Below are 26,065 nucleotides of genomic sequence, written 5' to 3' on the forward strand. Positions count from 1 at the left end.
TAAGGAATGATTTCATGGGGGTTCCTCATCAATGGTTTTTATTTATTTGTAGTTCATTTCCAATTATGATAAGTATTGGAGATAGATGTAAGGCACTCTTAAGAATGATGAAGATAATATTGTCATTCACATAAAGTGTGCTATGCATATATGGTGTACATATGCAATCAACATGTATATTGACAGCAAATTATGTAAAATGTATGGTAATAATATCTCATATTTAGCCCCTACCTTTTGTCCTAAACAACAAACTAATATGCAAATTCTACATGGATCAAGATGTAATCATCCTTATTTGTTGCAATCAACATGTATATTGACAGCAAATTATGTAAAATGTATGGTAATAATATCTCATATTTAGCCCCTACCTTTTGTCCTAAACAACAAACTAATATGCAAATTCTACATGGATCAAGATGTAATCATCCTTATTTGTGACAAACAATGAACCAAAGTTAGTTGATTGAATGGGTATACAGATGTTTGAGTAAATCTAGCTTGTCATTATGTAACATGTTTTTGTGTAGTTTTTTTTGGATTTATGCTTGAAGTTGGTGTGGTCTCATGTGTGTTGAAAGTTTCTATTGTCTATGCTTCCATTTGGTTTCTGTCAATGCAACTTTGTTAACTCAAAAAATAAAAATATTAGGATTATACACAATCAAATAATGAAATGCAAAAAGAAATCCATTTTGGAGTTTAGACAATCATATGTTGCGATGATTACAATGTTAATCGCAATGTTTTTCGTCAATTCAATTGTTTTGCAATGCTACAATGGTCATGCCTCACAATTTTGATTGTGCTTTATAATCACTCAAATACTTTGGATGCAATTATTGGATTAAAAAGTTGTCCCTTTAGTGAGAGATGTTGTTAAGATGGAATTATGTAAGATTAGAGCTCATAATTGCCTAAATGTGGGCTATTTGAAGCCAACATTATCTTAAGGTAAAATGTAGAATTTGATATGCTTTTCAACTTTAAACCATGTTATAGATTTGGGTTTTTTTTTAGAAGACATCAAATAACAAAATTATGATTGGTTGAGAAAGAAGGTTTTTTCGTGATGGACTGACTACGATTAAATACTCACATTGCATTTGCTAACTAGACGTCAATATGAGTCAACATGAATTAATAGTGTATAGGCACCAATAAGTAGGACAAACCTAGTAACGCTCTTATACTACTAGCATATTTACAGAAGCAAGGCATTCTCAATTTGAGAGCTAGAATAAAATCGGCAACAGTCGAATAGGTGAATGGGTCTGAATCATAACCCAAGCTTTGAAGTTGCTAACACCTTAGTAGGTGTAGGTGGATATGAGTTAGAACTCCCCAACTCGAGTAAAAGCAAGGTAAAGATACTGATAACTAGGCAAACAACGATGTGTGTGTTATAAGTGGAATAACTGGAAGCCTCATTTTTTGTTGTCCGGGAAGTGACATGTGTTGGAGCACATAATAAGTTCTTCGGAGTTGTTTGTTTGTCGGGAAGGCAATGCAAGTGAGTTCCAATGGAGACGAGGAAAAACCTAACTCTTCTTGTGGTATACATACAAGAGGTGGAGTAGGAGTGAGTAATAAATAATATACACTAGTATTCTCCAAGTACACACACACACACACATGTACACATGTATGTATACATGTATACATGTATATATGTATATACTCATGTGTATGTACTTTTAGGAAGTATGTACGTATTGTATATGTATACATACATACATACACTACTCATGTATGTACATATATGAAGAAGACAAGATTCTCGTGGTGTTGTTAATTGTGTAGCAATTGAACTACAAAAAATAAGATACAAAACGAGGAAGAAGAAAACAGAGTAATCCTGCGTGACATTTTTCCTTCAGTCAGACCATGGCCCTGTCCAATGAAGATTCCTCTCAGGAACAAGTGAAAGATCTCTCTCTCTCTCTCTCTCCCTCTCTCTCTCTCTTCATCACAATTCCTTCCCATTTGTGTCTGTACTCTTCTAACTCCATTTGTTTTGTTATTTGTTCTCCTCTAACTGCATTTATTTATTTATTTATATTTTTTGTGTGTTTCCTTAAGTCATTCTGTGCTTTGTTTGGTTTGTATTTTTCTCAATAGTTCTATATTTTTTTAAAATTTATTTTTGTATTTTTTCTTTTTAAAAAATAAATCAGAATGGAACTTTGCCCAACACTAAGGAAAGCCTTGAAAAAATCAAGCAGCAATTGTTCTTATCGGGGAGGTTTCTTCTGCAAGGCTTTCTTCTCAAGAGATCTGAGACAGTATGTTCCTTCTTACATTGATCAAACAAAACAAAACAAAACAGGGCATATGTATTTTGCATATATAAACAGTGTTTCTAAATAGATGGATTATTCAAGACCTCAAAAAATTCACATTTGCTGATAAAAGGGTTCAATTCTAAAACAATGAATGTATTAAGTTTATTTTTACGCACATATGCCATCTAAAGCAATGAACGTAAATGGTTTAAAGTGCTATTAGGTATACTCATAAAATTCATAAGCAATGGTTCCACATAAATTTTCATCTAAAGCAATGAGTGCATTTGTTATTGTCTCATCCTCTGATTCATGATTCATCCTCTGCAGAATATGATTACTACACTATTACAGTTTTCTCTGGAGGGTGTGATAAACTTGCTATGATATAAAAATAAGTTTCGTTAAGTGTGTTAGGCAGGCTAAAGTTGAGAGTTTCTGCCAAGCGAAACGTCGCATAGATTTCATAAACTTTGCTCTCAGCTGTATTCCTTGGTTGTTTCACGCTTGAATAAATCCTTTGACTCTTTTCATCTCCGTAGCTGATAGAAATAGTGCTTACATGTCAAATATGCCTTTGCTTTCTCATTTACATGATAAAAAAAAGCAATATTCCTGACAAGGTCTTAATTAATTTCTTTTTCAGTTGCACAAATGGAATCAGCGATGGTTTACATTGGATCCTACAACTGGAAAGATGGAGTACAGGTACAGTATTCAATCCTTGTTAAGTGTTCACTTTCCCTTAATATTGAAGGTTTGATTTGTGAACTCTTCAGAATTTTATGCACTTACTGATCCATCTGTTCATTTTTCATTACCAAGGATTGAGAGGGGTGATGATGCTCCAAAGGGTGTGATCAATTTTGATGCCGAGGGAACAATTATTATTTCTCCAACAAATGTTCAGTAAGACTCCTCCTTACTATTCAAATACATATAATCAGCAGCCAAGAAACCTCTTTAAATATTGATTAGTCACATAGAATCCAACCATATTTATTCATTTTTAGAAATTATACAATTCTATGTATAAAGGTCAATATTTCTATGCATGTAATACTTCATAAAAAATACACTCTCTATTAGATCCATGTAAGGTTAAACGGCCTTCTATATAGTATGAACGTAAATTCCTGTAGGCATCTTGATGAGTTGCGTGATTAGGTATCTACATGGAATTCATTTGTTTATCCAGAATATGTATGACATTAAATATCAAGCATAGATCCTTGTATAAATTTGCGATTGAAACCTATTGGATATTCTTATGTTGTCTTCAGTATATAACTTCAAAACTCTCTCCATGCAGGGGGCTACCAAAATATGATGGTTGCTGTATATGTATCCTGATTGTTATGGGATTCATAGAACTTTATGATAGCCTTTGGTATGGTCCTTGGTTTCTGGTGCTTATTAATTAAATGCTACTCCTTAACTGGATATTGTTCTAGATATTCAAAATACAGCAAAGAAGGAATATTTCCTCTGTGCGGATACTCAAGGAGTTGCACGAGCTTGGGTTTCCACTCTCCAGTTAGGATCCTTATATTTAAATTCTCTTTGTTGTCCTATTTGTCCAAGGCCAGAAGCTTGCTCTCTATCATTATAATGAAAATGACCTGTCTTGGATTGTTTCTTCTAAAAGGGCTTCGCAACTGGTCTTGAGGGCTCACAAAGAGGCTGTTAACTCCTTGGGAGGAAGTGGCTCAGCAAAATTAGGAACTGTGGCTGCAGTTGTTGCAGCAGCCAATGCTACTGCAAAGGAAGCAGCAAAAGAGATAGCCATTGGATTTCAGACTAAACCCGATGTTTCACAAGGAAGAGACCTGCCAATGGACGACCTTAGCATCATGAAAGTTTGTGATATGTTCTTATCCTTTCTAGACATAAGCTATAGTCAAAGTATCTTCGCATATATTAACTAAGAAACACTTAAAGGAAAGTTTACAGAAATTCTTTTTCGTTGAGCTAATCAGACATGTGCGTTTCGGCATTAGGAAACTCTTAGAGTTAAAGATGAAGAACTACACCAGATGGCAAAGGAGATCAGGGCCAGAGATGCAACTGTCAAGGAGCTTGCTGAACGATTATCTGAAACAGCTGAGGCAGCTGAAGCAGCTGCTTCTGCAGCTCAGATCATGGACAAAGAAAGAAGATTAGCTAGAACTGAAATTGCTCGGTTTAGGAGAGAAGTGGATGAAAAGCTTCGTGATAGTTCAAACAAGGTAAGATTTGTTGCTGTAAAGGAATTTCAATTTATATCTAAAGAATGGAATATCTGAACACGTCAGTTTGTTTCGACCAAAATACTAAAAGAAGCATTAAAACTTTGTTTCCCTGTTCCATCAAGATGTAAATTTGTTTTTGTTATTCAAATTAAGTTTAGTAACACTTTTAGCTTATTTCTTTTAACATTAAAAAAATGTTATAAAATAATTAAAGATTGGAACCTAGATCATGCCAAGTTTGTTTTGATCTTTAAATCAGTGTAATACACCAGGTTTACATAGGACACCAGAGATATTTGATCAATAATATCTCACTCATGTTGCAACATATATTATCTGGAAAGCTTATGATTCACTCTCGAACAATTGATAAGAATTTCATGTAATTTATGCATCTTGGTATGAAGCTTAAGGATATGGAAGAAAGATTAGAAGCTGCTGAAAGATCGAGAGATGAGGCCCTTAGAGAGGCACATATGTGGAGAGCAGAACTTGCAAAGGAGAGGGAGCATGCCGTTGTACTTGAAGCAGCCCTATTACGTGAGAATGTGAGACAAACCGCTGTTCATCCTAAACTTACTCCCATTGCCATATGTGAAGAGGCTATATCTTCCAATCCTGTAGCTGGTTTTGCTAATGAAGCATCGGATATCTCTTCATTGGATGCAATCAACTTAAATGAAAAGAAAGACAAAAGGTATAATCAGTAGCTTCACATACCCTGAACTATGGTCACATCATCCCTGTGAATACCAGATAGTAAAATTTGACTTCTATTTTGTTTTTATAGTGTGGAAGATGGACGTAGTAACATCGCATATGATATAAATTCCGATGTATCAAGTGTGCCTGTGAATAGTGTAAATCCTCCTCCACTTAATAATTCTCGTCGTAGTGATGAGATTGGAGCAAGCTCAATAGAACACAATGTTGATATCAGATGAACAAACAATTTCTGCAGGTATGCAATTTTTTCAAAAAGTTATTAATGGAATGTTTGCAAACAGATTCCAAATCTGAATTATCCATGTGCAGGACATACTAATAATAGAACCAGAAGTTATGTTTATAACTTATTAAGACGGCTCGACATCTGAAAGAGTTGAGAAGTGGAGACATTTACAAGTGATTTTAAAAAGAAAAATTCTGTTTATTATTAATCGTAAGTAACATTATGTGTTTTATAATAGACAGATCTTAAACATTTTGCATGCATGGCATGTGTAATAATAAAGAAAAATTCCATTTATAATTAATCTAAGTAAACATTACATGTACTTACAAAATTATCTCGCCCATGTATACAGTTGGTCTCCGCTTATTTAGCTACTTATATATATAGATGGCAATAAAGAGTTCATGATCTAGTCTAAATTTAGAAGTATAGGGTTGGTTGTGTTGCACTCAAACCAGGTACTATACAAATGCTTCGTCTTTTTTACTTGATACAAAATAAGTAAAATTTCAATCAAATCAAACCACGAGAGCTCTAGACTCACACATGTTTTGAGAATCAATTAGCAATGATGCCAACTATTTTCAAACATTAAACTAATTTGAAAGCCAATGCAGCCGATTTTCTTCTAATTGAGCTACTATGCTGATTGATTATTCCTGGACACGAAGAAGAGAGCTTACTTGAATCGACATAATTTATTCTGATATTGCCTATTAGAAAGAAAATTTCTATCCACTTTTCATAAATGTCTGATAACAGGTTCAAAACATATGGATATTGAGTTAAAATAATATGGATGTAGAGCTCAACTACGTAATTAGACCTTCCAATAAGCAGTTACTGTTCTTGCTAATATAAAAAGCTTATAATTAGATGCTGTACCCACACATGAAAGTTCCATTAGTTGTACGAATAAGATATGGAGCCATGGTTTAGATAAAGAAGTGATCATGCTTTTTCAGTCCTTCTGCAAGGTATTCTGCTTCTTACTGGAAGTTTTGCATGTATGTTGCCGGATTTTTTTGAGGCTGATAATTCATTAAAATAGTGAGTATTTCATATATTATAAATATGACATGGCATGTGAAAATAGTTGCATCCAAATATCTCACAATAATAGTAGACAAGCATCATGGAATAGTAGCAACAAAAATATCTTACTTTTGCTGATGAAAAAAGAAATGTCACTTCCAGGTTGTATGCCCTTGCAAACACCTTTTGCATAACAAAACAAGATCGAGTTGAAAACGAATGTCATTCTAGTATAATGTATGCAAAGATTTTAACCTCTCCCAGATTTTGGGTGACAGTTTATAAGGAACAAGTTCAGGGTTTACAAGGAATAAGTTCAGGGTTACAAGCTTTATTGTCATTTCTTCCCTCGAGACATTGAACTTAAAATATGATATCCGCATCCTGGAAAATATAGGTCTTTCCTCTCTGTTTATACGTTCCTACAGCCTGGCTATTCAAATACAGTAGAAGCAAGTAAAGATCACAAGGATTTACTCAAGTATGTGTTCGATTCATGTCCACTTGACAGATAATTGATACCTTTACTGCACACTCAGATCCCAAGTCCTCTGGTCCCTCAAATTTCATTACATGCAAAAAAGATTATATTTTACTTCAGAGCACCTCCAACACAGATCTCCAACAGTTTTCTTAAGTATTTGTTCTCTGATTTTACCTCCGCACAAATGAAACCCTTCTCAAAATCGCCGTGAATGGCTCCTGCAGTCTGAGGAGCTTTTGTTTGTTTCCAAATTTGCCAGCACTTAACCTGCAAAATACAATATTTACATACCTAAACCTTAGTACATATTATGTATCCGTGACACCGAGAAGTTAATATCAAATAATGACCTCCCTAAGTAGCAAACTTTGTCTAGCAATCTTAAATAGTTGCTGACAGTCCGTCCCTATTATATTCCCATGCCACCCAAAAATTAATAACAAACAATGCCATCCCCCAACAGTCATAAACTTTGTCCAATGCTCATAATAGTCAGTTATATCATATTGCTATAATACTTCAATCACCCATCCAATCTAATTCTATGCAAAAGTGGGCAATAATATTTAGGAACACTGCAATTGAAGCCTAAAATATAAGACTACACCAGGCTACCTCATCTGGTCCAGCTGTGAAGAAATAAATCAAATTTATGTCAGAAAACCCTGTCTTGATTATCTCTGGGAATGGGCTGTAATCCAACCATAGCAGCACATTTATACAGTGAACATGAAATATGCAAAATGCTGATGGTGAGAAACCGACCTTTGTAACTGATTTTCTTTGCAAATCATCAGGTAAGTCTATTAACTTCTGCTCAAATATTCCACTAAATGGGATAAGGGGCTCACCACCATGTTCCGGCACCCGTCAATTTGGAAATGTCAATCACAAACTGCTCACGGAGATCTTGACAATGATATGCATCAAAAACCTACCTTCCTGTGTGTGTTATGTGCTACAGAGATCATTAAGCTGTCCAAACTTATGGTGGATTATCATACCAGCTATGAATCTTTGGAAGCCACTTATTCTTTTTATAACAACTCAAATCACCTTACATTTGTATATTTCTATTCACCAAGTAATCCCGTATACAGAGTTCCATTGGAAGCCTTGTATGTTCCAGCTTGACCTGCAATGTCATCTATACAGTTAATGTACTCTTGATATTTTACCTAGAACTATCATTCAGAGATGACCATTTCAGATAAGACATCTAATCATGTATTGGTACAAGGAGCTCAATAAGGATCTCCATTTAGATTGATATTCCTATTTTGCACATTATATATAACACAACTTTGATACAAGGGAGCCCCAAGTAGCATAGACTACCCCACCACATCAACAAGAGGGAGTGTAACCATTGATCGTAGGCGGGCCTATTGAAGACCATAAAGTTTGGATCCTCATTGTTAGCTTAACTAGCCTAACTTTGTAATAATTTTGTCATGATGTAATCCTTATTTTGTAAAGGGAATTTCTTTTGTAAAAAAAAACTTGTGTTAATCGGGTGCAATTAGTCCTAATCCTGTGTTAACCACTAAGTGTTGTCATGGTGAGAGGTAGAGTGAGGGGGAATGAGGTCAAAACATGGTGTCAAAAAAAGGTTAAGGAATTCTAAGGTTTTCTCGACTCGAGTCTAAGCTTTCCTCGTCTCTAAGGTTTCCTTGAGTCTAAGCTTTGAACCGATAGTGTTATTTCAGATAATGGGGAAATTACACGAGGCTACCCACAAAGGGGTTTAAAGTCTTCTCACATGACTTCACATCCTCATTGGTTCAGGTTCCCCACAATCCCACTTGAGTACATACACACATGTTATGTGACATTGGCAGCCCGAATCCCTTGGCTTACAACATCGACGTGGAGGTAGAACTCGGTTGCTCATTAGATGTACTCTTGGTCGTGTGCAAATTGAGACAACAGAATCAATGGCAAAGTTATAGTGGACACCCTTGGTTTTGTTGTTCAATGGTGTAGTGATGGTGTTGTATAGTGGGTTGACATAGTGGAATTTATTTCCTTGTTCCATGGGCAAACTTGTCAAAAATGGTGTAGCTACGTCATAAACATCATTCATGAGGAAGGATGCCTCCAAGGCTTTGAGTTGTCAATTGACAATATTTCACACTTTGCAATTGTGGAGAAGAATACGAAATGAAAGATCTCCATTAATTATAAAGGGAGATGATGAATCTGAGACAAGATGTGTTGTAGCACAATGATGATTTTATTCTATATTACTTTCTCTTTTGCACGGAAAGGCATTTGCACATATTTAGTATACATTATAACAAAGAAACATATCAAGTGACATGCTTTACTTCTCACCTAACTAATTTAACATCAATTCATTAGACTCTTAATATTGGCCTTGGGACTTTGCGCTTATTTACAAGTTACAATAGTTGCATGGGTGAGCCAGATTACAAGTCACCACCAATGGCCAACAATACCAAGCATTAAGTGTGCACACAAGACAGTCTTATAATATTTTTTGTTTCCTTTTTTACAAAAATAATGTCTTGCAATCAAGCTTTGTATGGTATTTCGCCTCGTTCGCATAAAAGGAACTTTTTATTGGATTAAAAAGTTTTAATCTCAAATCTTATGAATGGAATGCACAATCGCATGCACACCATGTTAGGGCTTAATTAATGGAAGAAATGTGACTAGTTTTGATTGTGCTTATTCTATGCGGTATCATACATAGATGATGCCAATTTTCCTAATACCCTTTCAAGTTTTAATCTCAAATCTTATGAATGGAATCCACAATCGCATGCACACCATGTTAGGGCTTATGTAATGGAAGAAATGTGACTTGTTTTGATTGTGATTCTATGGAGTATAATACATAGACGAGGCCAATTTTCCTGATACCCTTTCAAGTTTTTATCCGAGTTTGTGTATGAGATCTTAAGTAATGGAAGAAAAGTGTAGTATCGATCGTACGCATTACTTAAATGAGATATATTATGAAAAAGATTATTTCCTATGATCAAATACTGTTTTTCGTAAAGAGAACCCTTATTTTTTCATGAAGCTTGCTTGATTTTATTTATTTATAACTTTCTAAAGCAAGCATTGTATTGGAAGATTCGATATGTATATCCCATTCATCTAGATTTATCGTTTAGTAAGCAACTTGCAAATAGGGTAACATATTCGGCATACGTTGTGCAGACCCAGTCTTAAGTTTGAGATGGGGTTTCATGGATAAAAGGTACTTGTAATACTCAACATGGATATTCAATCCCCACACATTTATGGTGCACAAATTCGGACACCCACTTCCCAATGACACAATCCCTTTCTCGGTAACATGTTTGCATCCCCAGAGATTCAAGACCTGGACAAAGGTAAAGAACAAACTTTAGTTCTCCGTCACAACATAGTTTTGAAGAGGATTGGCCTAGTGATTTGAATGCTTGCATTGTAAACCAAATGTTGGTAATTCAACTCTCGCCCTCTCTCTTCTTGCCTTCTCTTAAGAGAAAAATATATAAAGGTGAGATTATGTAATAGTTACCTTGAGCTTATGACAATGTTTGGCAATAACAAAGAGAGAATTATCAGTGATGAATGTTCCACCCACATTCAAATGCTCTAGAGAGAGCGCCTTGGATACCTAAATGTAACCATTCGAGTTAATAAACTAGTAGACTTCTTTGACAAGTATAAGAGATTTGTAAAACATTTCATGATATACGAGACAAGTCCCTTGCTTTCACAAAAATTTGCAATCTTCTCATTGTTTGAATATTGTCAAGCTTGCTTAAAAACAACATACAACAGTGCATACTTTCGGCCACTCAAAGGACGATAGTAAATCTATTTAATAAACATTGTAAATATGGTGAATATATGTAGAATAGAGCATACCAATTGGATGACACCCTCGTCAGTTATTGCTGATACACCCCATAGAGAAATAGAGGTTAAATTTGGACAACAATGTGCAAGGGATATTCTCTTTAGCCCAACGTTTGTGATGTTGCATCCCCACCTACTCGAGGAACTGTTCAATAATGAAAGAAAAGACACTTGAACATACACATGCATTGTAAGTTGTATCTATGCTTTATATTTGAAGCTAGGAAACAAAGTATGCCTAAAGATGCACGAATCACCATATGGGTAGCTGAAATATCCAATCTCTGAAGGATAATAAGTGATTTGGAGCTTCATTTTTTACTAGGGACACCAGGGTCTATTGTCTAAATACTACAATATTCATTAAGTACACATTAATTCATGTCAATGTCATGAGTAGGTGATCACTCCATTACGCAATTTATATGAGCTTTTGTCCCTTGCCATGCAAATTTTCGTAGTCGAAATGCTGATAAATGTCCGTGCACTTGTAAATGTATATTATATCATACATGTGAATGTTTACTGAAGATTATACGCCCAATATATAAACATTGTAAGAAACAAATAAATAGAGTTAATGATTAAGGAAAACGAGAGATACATGTCAAGCTCATGGAGACTGTAGGCACCTTCCACCAGTCTCACAACACACTCATCGTCAACTCGCCATCCCGAGAAGCTGAGTTTTTGTCTATACATAAGCGCACGTCGGACACCCTCTCTCCATTTCCTACAGACTCCACTTGCCCTGATGAAAATAGCATGACCAACAAAAAAAAACACATCATGAAATCATAATACAAATATATAAGTAGATGTACCTTGGATTGCTTTTCAAAGATTGATTTCCATCAACACACAATCTCTCTCTCTCTCTCTCTCTCTCTCTCTCTCTCTCTCTCTCTCTCTCTCTATCTATCTATCTATCTATCTATCTATCTATCTATCTATTTCAATGCTCCACCTTCAATTGTGTTACTACAATGTTTGCTCTCTCATTTGCTATGTTCACGAGTAAAATCGTTGAACATCAAGAGCCACATATAAAGTACATGCATAGTATACCCCCACAGTCTGATGCATGTAGGCCTTATTTGACCTCCATGGATGATAATAGTATCTCTCCCTTTATTGCATTAGGGCAACAGGACTATACACTTAGTGGTATGCCAAAGCTTTACAAAACCACCCTCCCGGCTTAAAATTTCACTATGCATGCACTACTTTTACTAGATGCGGTTACAGAATGTACGGGATTAAATGCATGACCTTTGGGTCTCAGGTGGATAAACTTAGCAACTGACCTACAATAAACTAGGTGTAAGAAAATCTCCCTTCCTCTCCCATTTCTATATGTAATTGGGTAATTGCATTCAGTACTATGTTGTCGAAAAGTCAGGAAACAACTACATTTCTGAAAAAGAAATCAAAGAGACCACTGCAAGCCACAAAAATCTCCTTTCCTCTCCCATATCTGTATGTAATTGGGTAATTGTATTCAGTACTATGTTGTAGAAAAGTCAGGAAACAACTACATTTCTGAAAAAGAAATCAAAGAGACCACTGCAAGCCACAAAAACCATAGTAGGGAATAAGGCTAAGATGCTGGATTGCCAGTGACAGGGACCTCTCAAATGGCTGATACGGCTGAAACTTGAACGCGTTCCGGACGGTCCAATTATGCCATCAGGATGCATGAGTCGTCTGGCTAACAGAACAGAAAACTCCGGAATGGTTGATTACTCAAGGCGGATGAAGCTCTTCCTACGGACTTTTCCGAAATCCTCCCAAGTACCCCTCTTTTTTCCAATCCCTCTCTTCTTCTTCTAGAAACTTCTTGATTCTTCTTCTACAATCTTCTTGATTCTTCTTCTAGAATCTACTTGATTCTTCTTCTAGAATCTACTTGATTCTTCTTCTACAATCTTCTTCTTCTTCTTGATTCTTCTTCTACTTCCTGTGTTAGGGCTACATGAAACCCTAATGTTAAGCCAAGTTTTTACCTAACCCAGAGCGCACCCAGTTTAGAGCTGGTGTACTGCTTACTATACACACAGACATTTACCAGATACCTTTCGCCAAGGAATGACAGGGGTTGAAGGCAGGACCTTCTTTTCTCTGTGTGTGTGTGTGTGTGTGTGTTCGAACTTACATGGCCAAATCCTTGAAAGATTGAAGACGAAGAAGGCATAGAGCGAGCATGTCTTGGGGAAGGACGTCTATTATCGACGAAGACGATGAAGTACAGTGCTGCAGCCCTGCCTCCGCAGAATCCATGGCGATGAGACCAAAATAGAGAGACAAACAGACAGACAGACAGACAGACAGACAGAGATGAAAATTCCTGCACAAATTGCAGAGAGAGAGAGAGAGAGAGAGAGAGAGAGAGATGGTGGCGACATATGAGAGAGAGACAGAGGTGGGAGCCATTCCACGTGTAGTCTTTCATCCAATCATATTCCGCCACGTAAACGCCTTGGATCCAACCACATCCCGCCACGTGGCTTTTCAACCGCGCCCATATTATGTTGACATTATGGGATATATTTATTTATTGCGTAAAATTCCTTTGAAATTATATTCTGCATACATAATAAAAAAAATTTTAAAACACTCGATATTAAATTTATTTGAAATTTGAAATTTTTTATCTATTTACGATGAATTTTTTCTTTTAGCACTATTACAATTATCTCCCTTTTTTTTCTTTATAATTACATATATGAACTCAATAGTTTCTCATTTCTTTTTTCTTTCTTAGCTGCATATTAACTCCCTGTTGTAATTATTTCTTCTTAATTTGACTAATTACTAGTTATTAATTTGACTAATCACTAGCAATTATCTACCAATTACTAATGGTTGATTGCTACATACTAATTATATAACTACTAATTTGGATTAAAATGGATGATGATGATGATGATGGCCATATAGCTCCTTCTTCCTTACAACATAACAATCTAATGTGTATGCAAATGTTGGCGTAATGAAAATGAATGACCATTCTTGTCCCGTGTGTGTAATGAAATGTCTCAATCTCTATGCGTTGTTGTTAATATGTGCACATAATGTGCACATTGCATACATATATTGTACTGTCAAAAGTTAAAAGAGAAACAACGGGAGAAAAAGAAGAAGAAGAAGGGGGAAAAAAAGAAAAGATCTTTGCTTTACGAGCATCTCCCATGCTTTTAATACGATTCTCTTTATCAGCCAATGGCATCTATGACCACATTCTCGTCCTCCGGTGTATCTTTTTCTTTTATACTGATTGGGTATACATGCACATATGTCCACAAACAACATAGCTATATGTGAATGCATACTTAAACAATGTGCAGACATATGTTGTTTAGTTAGCATAAATATGTAATTGTCGCGCAAACTTTTGTCAAAGTTTTACACCGTCTAGATATTAAGTGTTGTAAAAGACTAATAAATTTACAGTTTCAGAAAATTGCCATAAAGTGCCATTTATGTTGGCTTGTTTTCAAGAAGCACCTATAGATGTGTGTTTTTTTGTACACACACGTGCTTGGTCACTCATAGCTTGGCTTCTAATCACATCCAAATTAACAAGTTTTAGCTACAACACTAAAGTCTACATAAATTTGTTGGAAAAATGTGCTTTTTTTCATTAAACTTTATCTTCTAAACAAAACAATCATTAATATAAATCTGTTGTTTGCTAGAATTTTTGTTGCCAATAATGCATTGTAGTCATAAAAAAGATGCCCTACACCTTCCATACTCTTCATTCTCCAATCAACAACTTACTCTTACTATCTCAAAATACTCGATAATAATTTGCCAACATTAGAACACAGTGAGCTTTTATGAGCATAATACATAACTTGACATCAAAAGCCAGATGATTGGTAGTAAAGTATTGATTCTTCTTGCTTGCAATTTTTATTTTGAATGCCAAGTTATATGTGAGAAAGGGTATCAAAAGAGAATTTATTAGGTTATTACTTTATCAATCCAAATACTGACTATGAGATTTCAAACTACGAGATAGTCATTTTGCAACAAGAGACTAGTCGAAATGATAAAGGCATCTCACCATAAAAGTGCCAAAGCTTTATACCTATTCTTGTTAAAGAAGCTACATGAACATATATTGGTTATAACAACTAATTGTACTTGTAAGTTGTCATTTATCTTCGAGACTACTACATTTGAGAATATAATGATGCCATAATATGTTTCTTCAATAACTAGATCACCGTAGTACAGAATTGCAATTATGAAAGTCTAGAATTTGTTTACATCGCTCACTCCTTATTCACAACAGTCAATAATCTTATGCGTGACAAGTTAATTAATATGATGTGGTATCACCTCAACCATGCACATGTTTGAATGCTCTTCAAATGGGCTTGTGCTGATGTGTACCCCACAGCAAAACTATCACGAAAGATTATCGCCACATTATAGTACCATTGTCATCATACCCATACAACCAAACAATCTAGCTGTCGCATGTTTGGCCCATCTTAAGTGGTGCAAAATGGAAACTCAACATTGAGCATCACCACAACACATCACTTCTCAATATCAAAGAGCATGTCCTTTCTGTTCCCATGTTCCTTTTTGCCTTTTTTCCAAGAAGAGAATACCCAAAAGAAGTGTTGATAACAGAAATCAGCTCGGAATCCTTTCTAAACGATGACAACAAGAATGACTCCAAAACATCAAATGAAGTAAAAAAACAAATGTGAACTTGACAAAAAAAGCTTTTTCAAAACCTTTCCGATATTCTCCTTTCCAAATGTGAAAAACGAATCTCACCTCAGTTACAAAGCCATAATGGACTTCCATCTATCTCATTATAAGACCCATCAAGCAAAAGCAAAATAACTTTGCAAACATCTTTCCCGGATTATCGATAATATGGAAAGTGAAAGGAGAAAATATATATTAAGCAGCACATTTATTGATCCAGTAAGCGTATCAGCCAAACAATCCACCCGAACCAAGCTCTGCTTGACGCAGCTCTCGCTTCCGCTGTTCAAGTAGTGGATCAGGACTCTTCATGAGCCTCCTCGATCTCCTGATCCGTCATAACATCATAAGCAGAAAAACGTAAGGACCTTTCTTACAAAAACTTAGAAATTATGAAAAGTTTATGAGGGTAACTCAGATAGTTATGAAAAGCATACGTGGTGCATACATCGGTGCATAATGATGGAAATAGATACATTATTTGCACAAATATCCAATATATGGCCAGAAAATTTGTCGAGCATGCATATAAACCTTCCTTGCAATACCCCTCTAAAGCAAAGTTATGAAAGCTATAAAGTCCTCAGGTATAAAAATAAGGTGCCCTATAATGGTTTGGCAAACTAACTAAAATTTGGCAAAACCTAGTCAAGAATTCTTGTAAATTTTGGAGAAACTTTCAAACACATTAATTTCACTTTTTTACTGCGGTATCAGTGCCATCAACATGCCAACCCTGAAATGCACTACCATGTTTTCAGATGGTCGTTTTGTCTTCAATGTTTAACTAGTGAGCACAGTCCTAGGCTCTGCGTATCTATCTTTCACATTGTGCTTTCTCATAGAAATAAGCCACAAATGAAAATGCCCATCAATCACATTCTATTCATCTGTAATCTTCTTCCAGAAACATCTTAAAATGTGGTCAATAACTTTTACTTAGGAAGTGCGTATTTTAAAGGCCTTTCAGAAGAATGTTGCAGCTTTGGTTTTCCTAAAGAAATGGCGTAAAAGTTGAAGCTGCATGTTTCTGTTTCATAGCTAGACAAACATAGCATTTGGTTACCTGTCCTGTTCGCTCCGGGCTGGATAAGTGGGCATCAATTCCTTCATCTTTGGAAGTGGAACCTCCTTGAACCAATCATGGTTCAGTGCCTCCTCAGCTGTTATACGCTGGAAGCATATGAACATTTGTAAGTGTCACGCTGTTAATGAGATATTTCATTAATGCAAAAGTGGGATATTTAACATTGACGCAAGATATAAAAACCTTTTTTGGATCATACAATAAAAGTCTATTCAATAGATTGAATCCACTTTCTGACAAAGGTGGCCGACCAGCAAATGCTGTGGGAGGGAATTTCTCCCTCAACCTATTGAAGCTGGAAAGGCAAATTTTGCAAAAAGAAATGGAAAATGAGGATCAAATAAATGCTGAATTGCCACCAAACAGCCAATTTAGCATAAGTTACTCACGGTTGTTTGACGAAATTGCACTTCACACCAGGTAATTTTGCAAAGTCAGGCCATATTGTTTCGTTAGGAGTCCCCAATGTTTTGAATATCTGCACGGAATGATCATATACAAAGGTCAGTCGCCCAAGAGAACTATTACCTTTCTTGAAAGCAATGTACAAAATATGAGAGGTGAATGAGTTGAATTGAAAAACAATAATGTAGCCTAATATGGTATGTACTTGAAGGTGGAAGTTTCTACTTTTTGTAACAGTAGGCTATTTATACCTGTGAAGTAGAAGTTTCCATTTAACTTAACAAATGCGTCGATTCAACAAAGTAAATATACTACAGAAGATATTTTCAAAAATCACAGTTGCTTCCATAAATGTATGGTTCGCCATACAGTGGAATTCAGAGGACAGTCTTTAGCACATTAGATATGCCACCTGTGACGTTACTGAACTCTCTTGACATTTCAAACACATATGTTATTGAAGCCCACTAGTTCAAGTTTGCTTTTGCTATCCTATTGTCCTATTAAAAATTCACTCTATTAAATCCCTCAGAAAATATTTTCCAGTTTAAAATTGTACACACTGTTTTACTTTGCTAGCTTCAGAAATCACATACATGTGTGTCCTGCAAAGCCAATATTCTATTTTGTTTTCGAGAGAAGTAATATGAATCATTTAAAATCTTGACTGAACATTTCCTTTCTGTTGATTAGATAGGAAAGGGAAAATGTAATACCCATTAATCAAATCAATTATTGCTATAGGTTCCTTCCAGTTTTTGAGAGGAGTAAATATTGCTTAGATAAATTCAATAGGCATATTAAAGTGACATAACTCATAGTTGCCAGCCTGATAAGATACAAGGTAAATGAGTTTTCTCCAAGTTAGGGACTAAAAGGAAATGATCGCCTTTGCCCATACTAATTAATAAGCATATGAAAGTGTATCCATGAACTATGTAATATAAAAGCAAGTTACAACACATTAAATCAAGGTCCACTCTGTTTCCCAGGCAAACATCTGTTTTACATATCCATGGTGCAAGTTTCCCTCAAACAGACACCTAGAATAAAAGACATAAAGTCACGTGAGGTAGAAGGATCCAATCCATGTGCATCAAGACATCAAACAGCAAACGCTCATCTTATGTACTCCAAAGATATGTGTGAAGACATACCTTATCCAACTGATCCAATTCATTTTTTCCATTGAATAGAGGTTCTTTGGCTAAAAACTCAGCCATAATACAACCCAAAGACCACATGTCTACAGCAGTTGAGTATTGCTTGCACCCTAATAGAAGCTCTGGAGCCCTAGAAATGGAGCAACCTTTTGTAAGAAAACATCAAGTCACAAAATATATAGAACTTGCCTTGCAAGTGAAAGAATTAAACATGTTACCTGTACCAAAGTGTGACAACCATGTGAGTATATGTTTTAAGTGGGCTTCCATACTGTCTTGCCAGGCCAAAATCACAAATTTTTAGTTCACCTCGATTATTTAAGAGAAGATTTGACGTCTTCAAATCCCTGTAAAGGCATCCACACGAATTATATGTAATATTCTACATGGAGAGAAAAAAAGTTGCCTGAAGATTTCAAAGCAAGCATGCTACACCTGAATTAAGTCATATAAACTACAACATATTTTTTATTAATGAGACACTATATGATCATGTATCAAACCTACAAGATCATAATTGAATTCTGAACATCCAGTCTATGTCATCATTATCAAACTTGCATCAAGAGAAAGATGGAAATCAACTGGAAAAAGAACCACAAAGAGAGGTAAGACTTAAAAAGACCAGGGGAAAAGCATGGTATGTAAACCAAACGGAAATGTTTCTCGTTGCAGTCTTTATTTTAGATTACATTATATCTTGCTCACTTTGTCATTTCTCGGATGACAGAGAATTGCATGTAACTGGTGCTGCCAGTGAAGTTCAATCATCAATTTCCTTTTCTTGGTCAAAACCTTCATAAAGAAGTGTAAATCTTGGCGGTTGGAGGTTGTTCAGGTCCTTTCTGATATGACTAGGAATTCCAGAAGAATGGGGATTCCAGTGGAGTTTAAACATCAATTTCTTTGCTGGGTTCCAAACCTCATTTTGACTGTAAATCGTGGATTTTGGAGGTCCGTGGGTTTTTTCTGGGATGATCATGGATTGCATGTGATTGGGCTTCCACTGATGTTCAAGAGTTGATTTTCTTTGCTTGGTCCCAATTCTCATGAAGGGGTGTCAGGCTTGGAATTTGGAGGTCGCTCAGATCCTTTTAGGGATGACCAAGGATTGCATGTAATTTGCAAGTCTCGTGAAGTTCAAGTATTGATTTCCTTTCCTTGATCCTAAGCATCATTGAGAGGTGTAAAGATTGGAGTTTAGAGGTCACTCGGATCCTTTATTGCACCATTGGATTTATTCGGCATACAAGATCTGAGCTTACAATGCCCCAGGGATCAAGTCAAGCATTCTAATCTGTTAAGCAAGTTGGTCTGCATACATCTTCAAAGGTTGGTCATTGATTCTAAGCATCATCAAAAGGTGTAAATATTTGAGTTTGGAGGTCACTCGGATCCTTTCTGACACCATTGGTATTACCAGCCACACAAGATCTGCTCTTACAATTCCCCATGGATCAAGTCAAGCATTCTAATATGTTGAGAAAATTGGTCTGCATACATCTTCAAAGGTTGATCATTGATCCAAAGCAACATTAAGAGGTGTAAAGATTGGAATTTGGTGGTCACTCAGATCCTTTCTGGCACCATTGGAGTTATCAGTCATACGAGATCTGAGCTTACAATGCCCCAGGGATCAAGTCAAGAATTCTAATCTGTTGAGCAAATTGGTCTGCGTATATCTTTCAAAGGTTGATCATTCTCCCCTCAGGAGGTGAGTATTGTGTCTTCTACTTCGTAGTGGATTTTTTGTACATGCCCATAGTCTATTTTAAATGTGTTATGGGTCATGATAGATTGGATGTGATCATGTAAGAGGTAATGGCTCTCATGGCCTCCAGCATTGTAAGTTTTTAACGGCAAGTTTTCATTCATTAGAGGAATCATCTATCGGTTCAAAACTCAAATTGGTAACACCAAGTCCTCAATAAGGGTGATACGTCCACACCCTAGTCTAACAAGACCATGTTATAGTGGATTGCAATGGGATTAACAAACACGGGATGGGCCAATACAGGAGACAAGTCCTCAATAAGGGTGATACGTCCACACCCTAGTCTAACAAGACCATGTTATAGTGGATTGCAATGGGATTAACAAACACGGGATGGGCCAATACAGGAGACTTGAAGAGAGACAGCCTGCAAAAAAAAAAAAAAATCCTCTCTACAACAAAAGAGGACACAAGCAGTGGAGGTCCAATTGGAGAAAACGAGCTAGCGGCCTTTAATGTCTCGTTTCTCTCCTCTGCTTCTAACTAGGAATTGTATGGTTGTTCAAACCTCAAGATTAGAAGTTATGGCACACTTTAAGCTTTGGTAAGACTGTTTCCAAATCCAAAGACAATCATGCTATGACCATTAAAACAACCGTATTAATGGAGTTGTGTATGCCAAAGATAGGTCATGGATGACTGTCCGATCGGCCACAGTCTGGACAGCAATTATATGACATGAACTTATGGTTATCCGTATTAAAACGCCAGCAGCCTTATGGTACACTCTCTCATCTCTTGTTGTTTCATCTTACAACCTGCTATGGCATCTCGTTACCAGTAGGATATCCATGTCAGCAACATATTGTGTAGGTCTTCAACCAGAATGTTTCTTTCTGATTATAATGTTGCAAATGATACTTTCTACCAGTCCTCCATATGTTTTCATCATGTTCATCATGGAATTTCATCATGTTGCACGACATGTTCAGACAATGTATCACTTCCCCAGCTTATCCTGTTTCTCTATCCTATGCAACCCATAAAGGATTCCTTCACCCTTCACACAAAATGGCATATATTTATCATTGTAAATTGGTAATCTCTCGGCTTCTAGCTGAGGCTGATCTTAGCTCTTAAACAAAATAACACGGATCAGCCCCACAACATCTCTTAGTAGGAAGATGGCCCACTATAAGACACTTGTACAGACATTGGAGGATTATGGACATATATCTGTCCTATGTGATGCACAGTGTGATAGGGTTGTTGCAAACTTCTTCACATCAGTTGGACATTGAGGTAGGTAGATATGCACAAATACCTATAGAAGAGAGAATTATCCAATTGTGACATCAGGGAGTGGAATCTGATGAGCACTATGTTTGTCATTGTGCTCTTTTCTATGAAATAAGGGGAGATAAGATTGCCTCTTTAAGCAAGGCTTTAATTCACTACACAAGGTAATGGAATATGGAGACCAACAGCATTTGGGGCTTTTCTTGCTAGAACTCATGAGACACCAAGAGAAGTTTTTGACAGACAACAACATAGCCACACAAGCTCATCAACAAAGGACAATCACAACTTTCTTTAACCCCATCATTGCACTCATGCTACAAGTCAGTAAAGCACTACACAAATGGGATTGCAACCAGGACATTGCAAAGGGGTTATGATCAATTGCGCAATGGCAATTTGTCGTACACATAGGCCCCTTCCTTGTGAACCATGATCTCACCACCCTTGTCATTGACAAATAAAGGCCATCATCTCCTGGCATGGTAGTGCTTCCCTCGCTTCAGACACCTCTCCATTGTGGATCGACCTATGCACAATGTATCTGACTTGAGAATCTTACATGTATCGATGACGAGATTCTTTAGTCAGGTCTTAATTATACTTCTGATTATTATTATTTTTTAGTTACATTTATTTTGGTTTGTTGTCCTCAAAGATGAGAGAACATTTTAAGATGTAATCTCTTGTTTGGTCTTATCAGCCATTTTGGCCTCTTAAGAGACGTTAATATTTCTTTCTTTCTTTCTTTCTATCTCCTGCTTGCCCATCATTGCATGAAATCTTGTACACAACCTTATTTCATGAATAAAAGTGCAAGTGGATGTTAAATGACTGCAAAGCTTTATATTCTGAAGCACCTCATTATTTATGATTAAACACTTTGTTTTTAACAAAGTTTAATACTGGACAAAAGGACATAATTCTATAGACAATCAAATCTTTGTGCTGAATAGATATATGCACCTAGCATATAATAAGGGAAAGAAATGAGGAATAAACAACAAATAAAATACAAGACATATTGATCCTTGAATGGACATGATAAAGAAAAAGGTGGAGAAAGAAACCTGTGCAAAACCCAATTGTCATGGAGATGCTTTACTCCATCAAACAGTTGTAGCATCAAGCATTTAACCTCACTCTGGCTAAATGGCTGTTTTATACTTTCCATAAGACCCTTCAAATCATGTTCCATGTATTCCATAACCATAAAAATGCTGTCCAAATTACTGCCAACAACAACTTCTTTGACATCCACAATTGAAGGATGATGAATTGAAAGCAAAACATTAATCTCTCTAAGAGATGTCATGGGAAATCCCTCTCTCTCTTTTTCCATCTTCACTTTTTTCAGAGCAACTATTTCCCCTGTTTTTTTGTCTCTAGCTCTATATACAACACCATAAGTACCTTCATCAATCTTATTTAGTCTCTCAAACTCATCCACGCTTCTACAGCCTTGTAGCATGTCTATTAATCTTTGTGGAGGAACAGGTACTGCTGGAGATTCTTCTTCTTCAGAATCCACCTCAGGGCGCTCTTCTTCTTCACTATCATCATTTGTATCCTTATCAAGTTCCATCAATTCTCTATTGTTCAAGTCCCTCTCATACTCATCACTCATGTGGCCATCATAGTCTTTAATCAAATTGCCTCTCCCTGTCTCTCCTAATTCCGATTTTTCTTTGATATACTCTCCTGGCTCAGGTGACATACTATCTTCACCATCCCTGCCCCCGCCCCCGCCCCCGCCCCCTTCATCATCTGTTGATAAGCGTCCACCGTCATCACTTTCCGTACTCAAAGACTTTGATTTGCCTGCCATAACTGCTACATTGTCATCACGAGAAGGTGTGCTTTCTTCTGCCCATCTAGAAGTCGCAATATTAATGCGAGGAGCAGGGGCCATGTCCATATCTACATCTTTAACTTGCCCAAGACTATGTCCTTGTGAACCATCTGGAGACTGAACACTCCTATGTGCATTCTCCTTGGTTCTCTCTACATTGTTCTCGGCATCAAAAGGTGAAACAACAGTACGTTCGGGGGAGGGAGTATACAAGCTATCTCTCGAGGTTTCGATTCGAGTCTTTGTAACCCTGATTTGGGTTGTTTTCAAGATTGATAAAGAATGTTCAGATGAGCCCACTCTTGAAGTTGCTATTCTAGTCCTCGTAAGCCCAATTTGGGTTGTTTGCAAGCCCACTAAAGAAGGCGATTTTGCAACAACGGAAGCATGGGGAGTAGAGGAGCTTTTGGGTGGGGTCGAGGTCATTTCAGAGGAACTTTTGGGCGGCGTAGAAGTCCTCTGCAAGGAGATGTTTGATGGTGTCTCTCGAGAAGTATTAGTTACTGGAGAAGTTCTTTGCTCAGTATTTTGTTGCTGCTTAGGGTTGGCTAACATCGGTGGAGGTGGCGGGGGTAACGGTAAAGTTACAGGTAAAGGTAAGGGTAAGGTTGGAGCTGAGGTTTTCTGAGTTGCTTTCTCATCAAGATCCCACACTATAGGTGTGAATTTCCTCTTCTTTTGCACTGGACTCAAGCTTAATCTATTCTCTTGAATTCTTTCTCTCTCTACTGAAACAGACCCGTGTTTGGATGAAACCCTAGTAGAGGTCTTTTCTTCATCTAACCCTAAATTTGTCGAGTCTTCAGGTACACTTCCACTCGAAAGCTCCCCAGGTTCTCTGTCGGAGCTATGATTCCCTTGACCAGAGACAGGGCTAACACTAAGAGAGTCTTCTTCACTTGAGGAAACAGAAGAAACCCTAAAACTAATTCTATCAGAGCCTCTAACTTTGTCAGGAGCCCTGGATTTGTCAAGCGCCTTAGTGGGTCCTGCCACTTCTCTGTTGCCTTTCATCTTGACTCTGCCAGTGAATGCTTCTTCAGGGTAGTCCGTATGTTTTGGGAGAGTATGGGCGATAGCGTCGGTGGTGGTGAGAACAAGTAGAGGAGGGAGGTATGGAGCTTACCTTGAGTCGACAAGAAGAAGCAGAAGAAGAAGCAGAAGAAGAAGAAGCAGAAGCAGAGATCTGTTGAGCATGGGCCATGGGAATTAGTCCTGCTGCTCCCCCGCCATGGATAGTGGTGGGTCACGACAGATCAAAACTCAGACTCAGGGGAGAGGGAAGGGTGTTAAGCCCACCGGAAAAGAACAGAGCCTCTCTCTCTCTCTCTCTCTCTCTCTCTCTCTCTCTCTCTCTGCCTGGAAAAGCTTCTGTTTCTCTCTCTCTCTCTCTCTCTCTCTCTGCCCGGAAAAGCTTCTCTCTCTCTCTCTGCCTGGAAAAGCTTAACATATGTATGTACATATAACAAGGTCATTTTGTGTCATTGGGAGCTCTAAGGCTCCTCTAGGCCACCACACGACACACGACACACGACACCGCCTTGTTCATTTGTGGCCGAATTCCTCTCTCTAATCACCCTCAAAGCCCCCAGCCGATTCCCATATCCGATGATGCCATTTGATTATGCATGCCCCTAGGCCTCTGGACTGAACCCCACCACCAGCTACCCAACCAGCCAGCATGTAGATGATTCCTGATAGCATCCCCCCCCCCCCCCCTCCATGCCCACACTTTGTCTGTGCCTCAACTCACTTATCTGGTTGCGCGCTCCATGACTTTGGTTGTACCTGCAGCCAACTGCCCCTGGAACAAAAAGAATCGTGTACTCAGTATTGCTCTTTTGTGGATGAGAGCACATGGGTGGTTTACTCCCCGTGTGTGATGTGTCGCCACTTGCCCTTCCACTGATAATGGCATTGGTTGAGCTTGCTTAAGCAATTCACGTAGCCATTGACCTCTTCGCTAACTGATTCTGAGTAGGCACTCCATGACACAAGCAAAAGCCATCAACCCCCCCCCATGAGATCACACATGTAGAGTCGCGATCAATACACATGGCGGTTGAAACCCCATTCCGATAGTCCTGATTGATACCTGTGGTGGTTGAAACTCCATTCTAACAAGTGATTTTCATACAACAGTTGTGGAGTCGCTCCTCATATTGTGGACCATGGTTTTGGTACAACGTGGGCTTCTATTAGTGGAGTGTCGAAATCCCCATTTCAATGGGTGTTTGACAATGTGCAATTGGCAATGCCTTTTGCACATTTTGAGATGGCCTTTTGAATATTCAGGGCATTGGGGATTATGGCACAATTGGTGAATATGAAATGCCTTTGTCTTTTATGTTCAATATGGAGCTCAAGGACACATTCAATTATTGGAAACTTCTAGGACTTTATCATAGTAGGAATTAGGCATTTGTAGCCCTGCAAGGCATCATTTATCGTTTGCATTGGCCTTTATCACATGAAACTATACAGATCATAACAATATACCAAGACAACCCTCATTGATTTTGTGGTGAGCCAATAGAATATCATATCACGTCTATTGTAATTCAACTTTCATAATCATTACTATTTGCAAAGAAGAGAGAGAGAGAGAGAGAGAGAGAGAGAGAGAGAGAGAGAGAGAGAGAGAACAAGGGTTTAACACATGGGAGGACAATGATTAAGGCTTCATGGTGGCAATTACTAAATGGATGTATTTCACTTCGGATTCCGGGCTCTTCATGTATTCAACACTTGATTACTTCATGGCAAGAAGCACCCTTGTTATGTGTATGGAAACCATCATCAAGTAGAGAGCATTGTAATTCTTTGCAAAAAGAGTTACTCGTGTCTTCTTGGTTATTATGTTGGCCAGGAAAGGAGAGATTGCGCTTTCAATTTAATCGTTTGTTTCGTTTGGGGGTCAAAGAGGTGGGAGATAT

At 37.3% G+C, this 26,065-nt stretch overlaps 3 protein-coding genes across 5 annotated transcripts; 1 reads left to right on the forward strand and 2 right to left on the reverse strand.

Annotated features, from left to right (window-relative positions):
• The first annotated feature begins 1,818 nt into the window (after positions 1–1,818).
• Positions 1,819–5,766, forward strand: LOC147859232 (uncharacterized). 2 transcript variants are annotated; one of them, XM_087325660.1, is made up of 11 exons: positions 1,819–1,926; positions 2,181–2,288; positions 2,935–2,996; positions 3,114–3,197; positions 3,601–3,632; positions 3,743–3,824; positions 3,937–4,147; positions 4,289–4,516; positions 4,927–5,216; positions 5,310–5,480; positions 5,555–5,766. In XM_087325660.1, the coding sequence occupies exons 1-10, from the start codon at positions 1,891–1,893 to the stop codon at positions 5,461–5,463; spliced, it is 1,287 nt and encodes a 428-aa protein (XP_087181786.1). In that variant the 5' UTR covers positions 1,819–1,890; the 3' UTR covers positions 5,464–5,480; positions 5,555–5,766. The 2 variants fall into 2 exon arrangements, with proteins under 2 accessions (XP_087181786.1, XP_087181785.1); XM_087325659.1 differs by having other exon boundaries at positions 5,310–5,766.
• Positions 5,767–9,966: 4,200 nt separating this feature from the next.
• Positions 9,967–13,207, reverse strand: LOC147859233 (F-box protein At5g67140-like). Its single transcript, XM_087325663.1, has 5 exons — positions 13,031–13,207; positions 11,480–11,626; positions 10,885–11,020; positions 10,532–10,630; positions 9,967–10,351 (listed from the first exon to the last, which is right to left on the reverse strand). The coding sequence occupies exons 1-5, from the start codon at positions 13,153–13,155 to the stop codon at positions 10,136–10,138; spliced, it is 723 nt and encodes a 240-aa protein (XP_087181789.1). The 5' UTR covers positions 13,156–13,207; the 3' UTR covers positions 9,967–10,135.
• A 2,400-nt stretch (positions 13,208–15,607) lies between these two features.
• LOC147859234 (uncharacterized) lies at positions 15,608–24,385 on the reverse strand. 2 transcript variants are annotated; one of them, XM_087325657.1, is made up of 7 exons: positions 22,348–24,383; positions 18,483–18,611; positions 18,259–18,394; positions 17,086–17,174; positions 16,880–16,991; positions 16,676–16,782; positions 15,608–15,937 (listed from the first exon to the last, which is right to left on the reverse strand). In XM_087325657.1, the coding sequence occupies exons 1-7, from the start codon at positions 24,141–24,143 to the stop codon at positions 15,838–15,840; spliced, it is 2,469 nt and encodes an 822-aa protein (XP_087181783.1). In that variant the 5' UTR covers positions 24,144–24,383; the 3' UTR covers positions 15,608–15,837. The 2 variants fall into 2 exon arrangements, 1 of the variants encoding a protein (XP_087181783.1); XR_015530342.1 differs by having other exon boundaries at positions 15,915–15,937; positions 16,896–16,991; positions 22,348–24,385.
• Between the last annotated feature and the right edge of the window lie 1,680 nt (positions 24,386–26,065).

The sequence above is a fragment of the Azolla caroliniana genome, unplaced genomic scaffold (assembly GCF_043228905.1).
Source record: "Azolla caroliniana isolate FFs.n. ecotype wild unplaced genomic scaffold, voAzoCaro1.0.p SCAF_10, whole genome shotgun sequence".
Taxonomy (NCBI): Eukaryota; Viridiplantae; Streptophyta; class Polypodiopsida; order Salviniales; family Salviniaceae; genus Azolla; species Azolla caroliniana.

What these genes read in the sequence shown, in the direction of transcription:
- LOC147859232 (XM_087325659.1), top strand. Translation starts at nt 1,891, where the DNA reads ATGGCCCTGTCCAATGAAGATTCCTCTCAGGAACAA. An exon ending in ACGACCTTAGCATCATGAAA is followed by an intron (nt 4,148 to 4,288) that starts GTTTGTGATATG and finishes TTTCGGCATTAG; the next exon opens with GAAACTCTTAGAGTTAAAGA. An exon ending in TTCGTGATAGTTCAAACAAG is followed by an intron (nt 4,517 to 4,926) that starts GTAAGATTTGTT and finishes CTTGGTATGAAG; the next exon opens with CTTAAGGATATGGAAGAAAG.
- LOC147859233 (XM_087325663.1), bottom strand. Translation starts at nt 13,155, where the DNA reads ATGGATTCTGCGGAGGCAGGGCTGCAGCACTGTACTTCATCGTCTTCG. An exon ending in TCTTTCAAGGATTTGGCCAT is followed by an intron (nt 11,627 to 13,030) that starts GTAAGTTCGAAC and finishes TATTTTCATCAG; the next exon opens with GGCAAGTGGAGTCTGTAGGA. An exon ending in AACATTGTCATAAGCTCAAG is followed by an intron (nt 10,352 to 10,531) that starts GTAACTATTACA and finishes ACCTTTGTCCAG; the next exon opens with GTCTTGAATCTCTGGGGATG.
- LOC147859234 (XM_087325657.1), bottom strand. Translation starts at nt 24,143, where the DNA reads ATGAAAGGCAACAGAGAAGTGGCAGGACCCACTAAGGCGCTTGACAAA. An exon ending in GACAATTGGGTTTTGCACAG is followed by an intron (nt 18,612 to 22,347) that starts GTTTCTTTCTCC and finishes ATGCCTTTACAG; the next exon opens with GGATTTGAAGACGTCAAATC. An exon ending in TGCAATTTCGTCAAACAACC is followed by an intron (nt 16,992 to 17,085) that starts GTGAGTAACTTA and finishes TTGCCTTTCCAG; the next exon opens with CTTCAATAGGTTGAGGGAGA.